The sequence below is a fragment of the Lissotriton vulgaris genome, chromosome 8, assembly GCF_964263255.1.
Source record: "Lissotriton vulgaris chromosome 8, aLisVul1.2, whole genome shotgun sequence".
Classification (NCBI taxonomy): Eukaryota; Metazoa; Chordata; class Amphibia; order Caudata; family Salamandridae; genus Lissotriton; species Lissotriton vulgaris.
Window position 1 is genome coordinate 118454763 of NC_141696.1, and position 12943 is coordinate 118467705.

Here is a 12943-nt window from a genome sequence, read left to right on the forward strand (position 1 = left end):
ATATCAGTGTCCCCCTCCTCAAGGTCAGCACCCAGTGCGGCCGCACCCGTTGCACAACTCTATAGCAGTGGCGTAACACAGGCCCCGCATCCCCCGCAGTGAGGGGGGTCCCCAAGCTCCAAAGGGCCCCCTCAGCACAGAACTCTGGCCGGAGAGCTCCCGATTTAGTCCAGAGGGGGACCCTCCCCGTACCTTGCCCGGGGTCCCCCTCAAGTTTCATTACGCCGATGCTCTAAAGCCAGCCCAGGTTCGTCTGAATGGTCACAGATCAGTTTCGCAGTGCTACAATTCTTTACGTTGAATCAGAGGGAACCTTCTGTGGGCACTAAGAAAATGACGATTTCTTGTAGCAAGCCCTCTTTCAAGGGAGCACCAGTTACATACTAGATTTGATGGTGGTTGAACGCCCATGAAGTGTCTACCTCTAGTGCAGAGTTCATCAAACTGAGGGGAGGACCCAACCCGGATCGGGGTGGGTGGGAGTGTGCAGTGAATTCATCTTGGGGTGCCACTAGATACTGATCAATGGAAGCATCATGCTGAAAACAGTGCTGTGCTTCTAGTAAAACAAAACAGGATACCAGTGAGCCACTCTGTAGCGGGCCATCAGCAATATTTTCCTACACTCATGTTCTGTCTTGGAGTAGGTGTCTAAGGGACAGAGGCTCCAAAGACCCAAAAGTCCCCATTCTACCCAAATTCGGATAAAGGGTCAAACTGTGGATAGTTTTACTTTTTATGGAGATCAGGAAGCCCATAGTTTAGCATAAAAAAATACCTAAAACATGATTGCAATGTTTGAAGCTGCCAATACTGTAGAACAATTGTGAAAAATCTATAATTTAAGAACCCCCTGAATAAGTTTCTTTTAAATTGAAAATGTTTGAAGACCAGTGCTGTACTGTGAACTGAGGACACCCCTTGGCATTACAGAGCATATCCTCTGGCTTAAAGTTGTGAATACTTTGTGTTGAGAGTATCCAAAACAGAGACTGATATAGAAGAAGGGGGTGTCTGATGTCTGTGATGCACTTTAAGGGTATTTTTGATGCCCACCATGATATTGAAGGGTATTTATGATGTCCACCATGCACTTGAAGGGCATTTTTGATGTCCACCATGCACTTGAAGGGTATTTATGATGTCCACCATGCAGTTGGAGGGTATTTATGATGTCCACCATGCCTGCTGCAGACACATTTATTGTTACACATCAACTGAGCTCCTCATCTGAATGTCTGTGTGTTTTAATGAGTTAAGCACCAAGATCACACTGTGGCAGTGAATCCCCACCATACCAATAAACTGCTACACCACTACCCCCTGGCTACTGTTCTTAGGAAAGGGGTTTTGTGTACATGGCTAAAATAAGATTTCATGGTACAAGAGGAAAATATGGCTAGATTTACTTTCTCCAGTGTGCCAAAGGAGGACAGAAGGAGTAGACACGAGGATTCAGGTAAGGACACCACCACTGGTTGGATTGCTGCTACACAAGGATGTAGAAAATGACTCTTTGTTAGCTTATCAGTGTGCTCATGGGATAAGGTGGTAGTGAGGGATTAAAAAACACTTGGAAACAATTAGCCCTTCGGCTTGACAGGTCAAGCTTTAAAACTTCAAAATTCACACTGGAGAAGCTGGTATTTGGTATCTCAATTTCTTAACAAAACATGGTAATATGATGCAGAAGTGTGTTGATCTTCAGTCAGTCAACAGTTGTTTGGACACGGTTTACATGGAAGAAGAAATGTCTCGTACTAAGAAGTTATTCAATGCCATGGAATAGTGTAAAGTGCTAGTAAAGAGTAGAACAGTTAAGGTGCTTCTTAGAGATTTCATACAACATCAGATCAGTGACTTCTTAAAGAACAGCAACGTCCAATGAGTAAAGATTTCCATTCCAAAGGTGTTCAGCCTACCTTACTCCAAGTTAACGGACTGTTCGGTTTGTTTTCTAATATAAAATATTAAGACACTCATTTTTGAACGGACAGGTAAACCCAGCTAGGATAAAATGAATGAGGCTGAGGACAGTGACATAGATCATTCAGAATCTTGCGTCTAAACCGAAGACACTGCATTTTTCAAGGAGAGGTGAAATTAGGAGTATACTTGGAGTATAAATAGAGACAAATCGAATACTGATATATTATTCTAGGCTATAAACACTGCACTCCTACCAGTACAGTAGTATGGTCTACAGACACTGCAGCTTGTACATTTGTTAAGAAGAATGACGTAGGCCAAGCCAAGCAGTAGGATTAACACCTCTGAGTGAACATCAGACAATATCCAAAATGTGGTTCTGCTGCGCATGTTGCCCCAAGTTTAAAAAATGCATCCAGTTCTGGAAGAACCCACGGTTGTATAGCTCAGTGTCCACGATCAGCCCCCAAAGGTACCGGCGGCCGGTTTTGTCTCGCAAGGCCATTCGAGCTTCCCTCTCGGTCACATTGTAGCTGACGTTCAATAGCTGGAGCATAAAAATGTAGCTCATGGCGGCGGTGACGATCGTGCAGTACCATGTGCAGGTGAAGGCCAGGGCCGAGCTGTAATCTGCGTAGACCCCGGGACAGTATAGCAGAGCTATGAATATACTCCGCCCCCGACAGATGGTGCCCAGTGTAAGCGTGATCCCATAGATGGCCGTCACGAGAAAGAGGAAGAGGGCGCAGAGGAAGGAACGATGGTTGGATTCTCCAATACAGTTGTTAATCCAAACACAGTGATGATCCAGTCTGCTGACACATGCACTACAAATCCGGCAGTGGCCTGCACGGGCCGGCTTAACGAGTTTTTTACACACAAAGTACTTAGGGGTCTAGGAGATGAAACCAGAAAAGTGTTTGCTGCTATAAAACCTATGTCTAACTAGTACTACAGGAATATAAGCAGTAGTAGACCGAATCGCCAATAAATGAAACACCTGTAATCGTGAGTCACCCCGGTTGTTTTGGATTCCCATCAAAGTCTTACAAGATCAATATTATCATTTGGTAATCCCTGGCGGGTATTGTGTCTCTTGATCATTGAGATCACAAACATACCCTCTCGGATGGTTCGGGGTAGCGACCACAATCACACAGGTATACCAAATGCTGTTGATTCAATGGGAAAAGTGCAGTGCAGAAAGAAATAAGTGGTGATTTAAAATAGGATAGGGAACTAACAAAAAGAAATTTTAATAGGCGTTGGCCCCTTCCTGATTAAAAACAAGAACAGACTGGTAAAATTGTCGCATTGATAACAAATATCTGCGAGGAGACCAACATGTTTCAGCCTAAGAGGGAGTGACCTCGGGCTTTCTTCAGGGTCTCTGTTCAAGATGGTGCTACTGCCTGTATCAGTGTGATAAAGTGTGAAAAATTATACAAAAAAACACACAAGTGAAAAAAGCCAGAAAAGGATATAGTGTTCCTTCTTCTGTGCGAACTCCTCTTCGGAAGCAGGTACTCGGTTACTGTAGTCGGGGGACAAACATACAAGTGAAACACTTTCAGCAACCCTGGTCTGAGTTTTACCAAGCAGCGAGTCAAGAACTATTGTCAACCTGTGATACTCACCCAGTGCTTCCGGGGAGTGGACCTCACCTCTTCCTGGACCTGGCTCAGGATATGTGAGACCCCGCTCTACGGAACAGAAACCGACCTCATGGTTATGGTTATCGAGGGATCAGGTAGATCTACTCTCACGCATACTACATGAAGTCAAACATGTTCTGGACGTAGAGAATACTGTCATACACCTGAACGCGTTCTCGTGTCAGTGCCCCTCGTTGCACCCACCCACCGCGAGTTCAAAAGGACTCGAGAAAAGTTGTATTGCCAAGGCTATGGGTTGTTGTCAAACGTGGCCCGCCTAGGGTGCTGGCGGAGCAAACGTCTTACCTGTCCGTCGTTGTCTCGAGCTGTGACTGAGTCAGGGGGAGGCTCAGAACAGTGTGCGTCATTCTTACTTGAATGGTTAGAGAAAAAGTTCCCAACCAATCAGTCAGAGATACAACGACGTAACCTCATACTGAGGCTCGAACTACTCGATGACGTCATACTCAAAATTCGGGTAGTTCTCATGATATGTAAAGGACCCCGTGGTGGATCAGTGGCTGGTCAAAAATGCCTGTAGGGGAAACTAGGAGAAACTGAAACAGGGGATATCATCATTCAGTCCGTGTTGATCAGTGCCCAATTTGTACACCCACCTTTGCTCTTTGCGAAACAAAAAGTTAGATACATCGCTTACATGCGTGGGGATGTGTGGTTTCTCGAGAACATGCCAGTGGAAATCGTTTTCACCATGATTATGCTCGATGAAGTGTTTTGTGAGTTTCGAGATATCCTTCTTGCAGCGGAATGTACTTTTATGTTCTTGCATTCTCACTCTAACCTTTCTGGTGGTCATGCCAACATATCGTTCGTTGCAGATGCATGTGAGGAGATAGATAAGGTTGTTACTGTTACAGTTGGAGAATTGTCTCAACTCCCATGGTCGATCTGTCCCGATATCCACACTCGTGATCTTGGAGGTGAGAGGGCAGACAGAACAGTTACCACAAGGGTGGTGGCCTGTGACCGGTGGCAAGTCCCAGAGGGTGCCCACTTCTCTCTTCGCAGTGGTTTTGGGACGGGTGTGTACCAGACGATCCCTTAGGTTTTTTGAGCGTTTGAACGCAAATAGGGGAAATTCAAGTTTGTCCTTCCCGCTATTCAGAATGCGCCAGTGTTTTTTGATAATTTGCTGGACCTTGTTGGACTTAGTATTGTAGGTGCTCACAAGTGTGAGTCGTTCTGTAGGAGGTTTGGCAGGTTTGAGTTCCAGTAGCGCAGCACGATGGTTGTTTGCTGCTCTTTTGCATGAACGATTCACCAGTCTTTTGGGGTAATGTCTTGCCAGAAGCTGATTGGATAGTTCACCTGCATGTCTTTCAAAACTCTCTGTGGTGGAGCAGTTCCTCCGAACTCGTAAGAATTGTCCAAATGGGAGATTATCCCTAAGGGCCTTGGGATGTTGACTCTCATACAACAGGAGGGAGTTACGTGCCATCGGCTTACGGTAGAGTTCGCTCTGTAGGCCATTCGCTGTGCAGTAGATAGAAAGGTCCAGAAAGGCTACTCTTTCTTTGCTTATTTCAATGGTGAAACGAAGGTAGTCATTTTGCTGGTTGAGCCATTCGTGGAATAGTAGAATGGATTCTTGGGACCCTCTCCACACTAACAAGACATCGTCTATGTATCTTTTCCACCAGATGATAGACGTAAAATGAGGGTTGCTAGCATGTAGTACCGTGGTTTGTTCAAATTTGTGAACATACAGGTTCGCCAGGGATGGAGCAAAAATACTTCCCATGCTGGTTCCTGAGATTTGATGATATATACGGTCTTCAAACATGAAGAAATTTTCTTTCATTGCTATAGTGGCAAGTGACATGATGAAGGGGACAGGAGTGATGGAGTCAAGCTCAGATTCCTCCAGGATGGTACGGACAGTGTCTAGGGTGGCATCCTGAGGGATCGAAGTGTATAATGACTCAATGTCCAACGAGACGAGGTAGTCAGTCTCTTCACAAAAATCAATTTCCGGGATTACCCGTAGGACATCAGTGGTGTCCTTCAGATATGTTGGCATGGTGTGCACCAGAGGTTTGAGGAAATGATCCGCGAATGCAGATAAAGGTTCCAATAAGGACCCCTGCCCTGAAATGATGGGTCTGCCAGGAGGAGGTCTTTGTGGTTTATGTACCTTAGGCAGGGTATAAAAGTATGGCATGGTGGGATTTTTGGCCTGTAGGAATTGTGCCTCTAGGTTGGTTATCCAGCCCTCTGCCAAAGCTTCCTCTACTAGATTTTTGATTTGATTCGTCAACCTAGGAGTGGGGTCGCTGGTTAATGGTTCATAGGCTGTGCGAATGCTCAGTTGTCGGGAGCATTCCGTTCTATAGGTTTCCACGTCTTGGACCACGATGGATCCCCCTTTATCAGCGGGCTTCACGACTATAGTGTCATCTTGGCAAAGGGAATTCAGGGCCTTTCTTTCCGCTGCAGATAAGTTATTGTAACCTGAGTGGGTCGAATATTGGATTTGGTCAATGTCATTTTTCACAGCCATCTCAAATGTGAGAAGCTGGGGGGGTATAGAATGAGAGGGAGGGAGGAAGGTGGATTTGTTCCTGAGACCTGTGTTGTTATCAGGTTCAGTACGAATCTCATCGCTGTTCTTCGGTTTGAAAAAGTAGTGGAGCCTAAGTTTGCGAAAAAACTGAGCTAGCTCGATTTGGAGTTGGAATGGGTCTCCCTCATCAGTGGTAACAAATCCAAGCCCTTTGTTGAGAACTGCTTCTTCCAAGTCTGTGAGAGTGCGTTGGCTGAGGTTGACTACCAAGCTCTCACTGGTGGTATTGATTATTCTTGGGCACCCCTCCTTGTGTGGCTCCTGGTCCCTGCGTGTGGGCCTGCTGAGTCCTCCATTGGACCTGGGGTTGTCCCTGTTGCGGTCTTCTTTTGCCCCGTGACCGTCTGGGGCCACGCGCTAAAAAAGGCTGGTTGTTAAAACTAGGGAAACCTTGAAATGGGGCCATGGGTGGTTGAAAAGTGCCAGGGAAGCCCCAAGGCCCTGGTGGCCACCATGGCTGGTTGGGCATGTTATATTGACCTCTCTGGTTCTGGTATCTTCCGCCTCCTCTGCCCCGATTTGGGCCAGCATTGCGTGGCTGATTAGTGGTATCCGGGTCGCTGCCAGTGTCAGAGCTAGATCCAGAGTAATTGGAACCATACCTCCTACCACTCTTGGTAAAGTCAGGAGCTTTGTAATTATCACTGGTGTAAGGGTACACCGTTTCTAGTTTGAATTTGTCTAAGTCTTTCTTGAATTTCTCAAGTTTAGTTTGTAATATAGACTCAGCAAATTCTTTGTTAATTCTGTCAGACTCGTCTTTATTTTTCTTGAAGTTGGCGGTGACCGCTGTTTTTATTTGCCCTTCAAGAACCTGTATCTCTACTAATATTGCGTCTGCTACCCGTTTGGCTGTACTGATTATTAAAATAAGCCAATCACGGGTGCAGCGCCAGGCAATCAAAGACCAGTCACCCAGAAATTTCTTATCAGTAAGAAAAAGACGAGGGGCATTAGTTACTATCAACCCCGGAGGTGCACAGCTTGCTCTCATATATTCGGCCATGATAATCCCGTGGGTCTCAGTGCGGGAATGTGATTTCTTCATGGCTAGCAGTTTGGTCCAGTCGTCAGACTTGTTAACTGTGGGTGTGGGGAGAGTGTCCAGAATACTTGGCATGTTATCGAGTATTGATTTATACATAGCATCATCATAGGCTAAACCATGGCGTTCTTCCATGGTGGAAGTGTGGGTCGGAGCTAAAAAAGCACCTTAAGGAAAGCGCAGGTGTATGACAGATTAGTGCTATTCTAAATTATAGAATAGATGTGCTCGAAAATAATGTAAGCACTCGATATAGCCCGCAGCTGCACGCTGCTCAAAGTCATAACAAAACAAACAGTAGGGGAGGGCTATAGGGACGTTTAAAGACCGATGCCTAAGTAATGTCCCCAAAGGACTCAATTACACACAAAGTACTTAGGGGTCTAGGAGATGAAACCAGAAAAGTGTTTGCTGCTATAAAACCTATGTCTAACTAGTACTACAGGAATATAAGCAGTAGTAGACCGAATCGCCAATAAATGAAACACCTGTAATCGTGAGTCACCCCGGTTGTTTTGGATTCCCATCAAAGTCTTACAAGATCAATATTATCATTTGGTAATCCCTGGCGGGTATTGTGTCTCTTGATCATTGAGATCACAAACATACCCTCTCGGATGGTTCGGGGTAGCGACCACAATCACACAGGTATACCAAATGCTGTTGATTCAATGGGAAAAGTGCAGTGCAGAAAGAAATAAGTGGTGATTTAAAATAGGATAGGGAACTAACAAAAAGAAATTTTAATAGGCGTTGGCCCCTTCCTGATTAAAAACAAGAACAGACTGGTAAAATTGTCGCATTGATAACAAATATCTGCGAGGAGACCAACATGTTTCAGCCTAAGAGGGAGTGACCTCGGGCTTTCTTCAGGGTCTCTGTTCAAGATGGTCCTTATTGGAACCTTTATCTGCATTCGCGGATCATTTCCTCAAACCTCTGGTGCACACCATGCCAACATATCTGAAGGACACCACTGATGTCCTACGGGTAATCCCGGAAATTGATTTTTGTGAAGAGACTGACTACCTCGTCTCGTTGGACATTGAGTCATTATACACTTCGATCCCTCAGGATGCCACCCTAGACACTGTCCGTACCATCCTGGAGGAATCTGAGCTTGACTCCATCACTCCTGTCCCCTTCATCATGTCACTTGCCACTATAGCAATGAAAGAAAATTTCTTCATGTTTGAAGACCGTATATATCATCAAATCTCAGGAACCAGCATGGGAAGTATTTTTGCTCCGTCCCTGGCGAACCTGTATGTTCACAAATTTGAACAAACCACGGTACTACATGCTAGCAACCCTCATTTTACGTCTATCATCTGGTGGAAAAGATACATAGACGATGTCTTGTTAGTGTGGAGAGGGTCCCAAGAATCCATTCTACTATTCCACGAATGGCTCAACCAGCAAAATGACTACCTTCGTTTCACCATTGAAATAAGCAAAGAAAGAGTAGCCTTTCTGGACCTTTCTATCTACTGCACAGCGAATGGCCTACAGAGCGAACTCTACCGTAAGCCGATGGCACGTAACTCCCTCCTGTTGTATGAGAGTCAACATCCCAAGGCCCTTAGGGATAATCTCCCATTTGGACAATTCTTACGAGTTCGGAGGAACTGCTCCACCACAGAGAGTTTTGAAAGACATGCAGGTGAACTATCCAATCAGCTTCTGGCAAGACATTACCCCAAAAGACTGGTGAATCGTTCATGCAAAAGAGCAGCAAACAACCATCGTGCTGCGCTACTGGAACTCAAACCTGCCAAACCTCCTACAGAACGACTCACACTTGTGAGCACCTACAATACTAAGTCCAACAAGGTCCAGCAAATTATCAAAAAACACTGGCGCATTCTGAATAGCGGGAAGGACAAACTTGAATTTCCCCTATTTGCGTTCAAACGCTCAAAAAACCTAAGGGATCGTCTGGTACACACCCGTCCCAAAACCACTGCGAAGAGAGAAGTGGGCACCCTCTGGGACTTGCCACCGGTCACAGGCCACCACCCTTGTGGTAACTGTTCTGTCTGCCCTCTCACCTCCAAGATCACGAGTGTGGATATCGGGACAGATCGACCATGGGAGTTGAGACAATTCTCCAACTGTAACAGTAACAACCTTATCTATCTCCTCACATGCATCTGCAACGAACGATATGTTGGCATGACCACCAGAAAGGTTAGAGTGAGAATGCAAGAACATAAAAGTACATTCCGCTGCAAGAAGGATATCTCGAAACTCACAAAACACTTCATCGAGCATAATCATGGTGAAAACGATTTCCACTGGCATGTTCTCGAGAAACCACACATCCCCACGCATGTAAGCGATGTATCTAACTTTTTGTTTCGCAAAGAGCAAAGGTGGGTGTACAAATTGGGCACTGATCAACACGGACTGAATGATGATATCCCCTGGTTCAGTCTCTCCTAGTTTCTCCTACAGGCATTTTTGACCAGCCACTGATCCACCACGGGGTCCTTTACATATCATGAGAACTACCCGAATTTTGAGTATGACGTCATCGAGTAGTTCGAGCCTCAGTATGAGGTTACGTCGTTGTATCTCTGACTGATTGGTTGGGAACTTTTTCTCTAACCATTCAAGTAAGAATGACGCACACTGTTCTGAGCCTCCCCCTGACTCAGTCACAGCTCGAGACAACGACGGACAGGTAAGACGTTTGCTCCGCCAGCACCCTAGGCGGGCCACGTTTGACAACAACCCATAGCCTTGGCAATACAACTTTTCTCGAGTCCTTTTGAACTCGCGGTGGGTGGGTGCAACGAGGGGCACTGACACGAGAACGCGTTCAGGTGTATGACAGTATTCTCTACGTCCAGAACATGTTTGACTTCATGTAGTATGCGTGAGAGTAGATCTACCTGATCCCTCGATAACCATAACCATGAGGTCGGTTTCTGTTCCGTAGAGCGGGGTCTCACATATCCTGAGCCAGGTCCAGGAAGAGGTGAGGTCCACTCCCCGGAAGCACTGGGTGAGTATCACAGGTTGACAATAGTTCTTGACTTGCTGCTTGGTAAAACTCAGACCAGGGTTGCTGAAAGTGTTTCACTTGTATGTTTGTCCCCCGACTACAGTAACCGAGTACCTGCTTCCGAAGAGGAGTTCGCACAGAAGAAGGAACACTATATCCTTTTCTGGCTTTTTTCACTTGTGTGTTTTTTTGTATAATTTTTCACACTTTATCACACTGATACAGGCAGTAGCACCATCTTGAACAGAGACCCTGAAGAAAGCCCGAGGTCACTCCCTCTTAGGCTGAAACATGTTGGTCTCCTCGCAGATATTTGTTATCAATGCGACAATTTTACCAGTCTGTTCTTGTTTTTAATCAGGAAGGGGCCAACGCCTATTAAAATTTCTTTTTGTTAGTTCCCTATCCTATTTTAAATCACCACTTATTTCTTTCTGCACTGCACTTTTCCCATTGAATCAACAGCATTTGGTATACCTGTGTGATTGTGGTTGCTACCCCGAACCATCCGAGAGGGTATGTTTGTGATCTCAATGATCAAGAGACACAATACCCGCCAGGGATTACCAAATGATAATATTGATCTTGTAAGACTTTGATGGGAATCCAAAACAACCGGGGTGACTCACGATTACAGGTGTTTCATTTATTGGCGATTCGGTCTACTACTGCTTATATTCCTGTAGTACTAGTTAGACATAGGTTTTATAGCAGCAAACACTTTTCTGGTTTCATCTCCTAGACCCCTAAGTACTTTGTGTGTAATTGAGTCCTTTGGGGACATTACTTAGGCATCGGTCTTTAAACGTCCCTATAGCCCTCCCCTACTGTTTGTTTTGTTACGGCTTAACGAGTTTACATGTCGAACACCAGTCTTTCTCAGTGATTGCAGGGTTCTCAGACAATAATCTGGCACAGCCAGCAGTGTCATCTTCAGCTGAATACTTCATGTCACTCCCAGATATTGGTTTGTGAAACCCATTTGACCGTACTGTCCTTCTGTTCGTTGAATCTGGAGAACCCTTGACGGAAGATCCAATGCTTCTGGTCTGGATGTTGAGGTATCCAGGATCCTTCTTTGCTTGAGTGAGAGCTCCCAGCATTAGCAGGAGTCCGCAGGTGATGGTGATCACCTGAACGATTCCCACATCACCTCTTGGAACCACTTCTCGAAGGAAGGTATAGTACATGTAGCCCAGGGAGAAAAGCCCCAGGCTCAGAAAGAACAGAGTTTGCCCTTTGTTCCTGTGGGTGAGGTAGTAGTACCAGAGCACCACCACAGGAAGTGATGTCAGGATGATGATAGTCAGCAGGTAGTGCAAAGCTGCAACGTGGAGGAGGGCAGGAAGAAGAATCAGAGGAGGAACAAGGCTGATTTCAATTTGTCGGGCACCGCTGACCCAGGGAATACGAAAACGGTCCAAAATTGTCTCTACAGTTCTCTGGAGAGTCTCTGTTTTAAGAGGTTTGCAGTTTATCCACCTGTCGCAGGTATTGTCAAGGTCTTCGCAGTCGCAGAAGCAGGCCACCATATGGTTCTTCTCACCATCTCGGTCTATGTATTCGCAGCAGCACAGGGAGTCATCGAAGTCCGTCGCCTTGCCAAGTCTTGACTTCTTGGTGCTCATTATACCTCTCCGCACTACTGCAAAAGCCGGCTTGGTTCAGTTAAGGACAGGTGTGGCTGCCAAGGGACACTGCCTGAGCTGGGCGGTCCCTCTGCTGCCGACTGTCCACCATGCAGTTGAGGGGCATTTTTGATGTCCACCATGCACTTGAAGGGTATTTATGATGTCCACCATGCAGTTGAACGGTATTTATGATGTCCACCATGCAGTTGAGGGGCATTTTTCATGTCCACCGTGCACTTGGAAGGAGGCATGTGGATCAAGGATGCCATCAATGTTGACCATGTTGTGTGTATGCCAACAAGCAACTTTGGACACACTTTTTTGTTTTTGGATGGAGTAAGAGTAGAAAATATTTCACGTTGGTCCTCAAGAAAATAAACAATAAAATCCTAAAATCCTGAGCTCTGAACCACAGCCAGTATGAGTGCCATGATCAGTCAGCTGGGATTGTGGTGCAGCCAGGAGACTTGGGTCCAGGAACCCACTAAAACATATTTTACACACACATGAAACAACCTTCTGCAAGTATTATTCTCGCCACACAGCCAACATGCCCAATCCATGGTGTTTTCTAAAACATTTCTATTACTCCAACTTGTAAAATACAGCATCTTCTATTTTGTGCACAGTTGAAAAAGAGTAATTGTGCAAAAAAACTGTTTACAGTGCAAACGAAGGACATTAACATCCAATGTATTGCATTGCGGCATCTCTCACAATTCTTGGAGTACTGTTGAATTCATCTTTGTCTTTTACACCCCAGATAAATAAGGTTACTTCTTCCTGCTCCTTCCTCCTGAAGGTACTTAGGAGCATCCCACCTTTCCACAATTCTGAGGGTGAAGCATGTTTTTTCAATCAACTGTTGCCTTCTGTTTGGATAATGGGAACACCATTGACTTGACCCCGCCACAATATCTGATCTCGCGTCTCCAAGGTATTCTTAACACTCAGCTCACCGGCTTCTCAGTCCCCTCACCACTCCTCCACCACGTCTCACTTAGGTAAGCTCCATTTGCTTCCAGCGGGAAAGAGGATATTGATTGGGACCCTGTGCTAAGGGCAGTCATTCACTCCGCATCTCTGTAT

At 45.6% G+C, this 12943-nt stretch overlaps 1 protein-coding gene across 1 annotated transcript; it reads right to left on the reverse strand.

The window, feature by feature from the left end:
- Nucleotides 1-1191: 1191 nt before the first annotated feature.
- Nucleotides 1192-11949, reverse strand: LOC147693571 (palmitoyltransferase ZDHHC23-like). The gene is made up of 3 exons (XM_086933799.1): nucleotides 11075-11949; nucleotides 8118-8123; nucleotides 1192-2788 (listed from the first exon to the last, which is right to left on the reverse strand). Exons 1-3 carry the CDS (start codon nucleotides 11849-11851, stop codon nucleotides 2285-2287), a joined length of 1287 nt encoding a protein of 428 aa, XP_086789925.1. The 5' UTR covers nucleotides 11852-11949; the 3' UTR covers nucleotides 1192-2284.
- Between the last annotated feature and the right edge of the window lie 994 nt (nucleotides 11950-12943).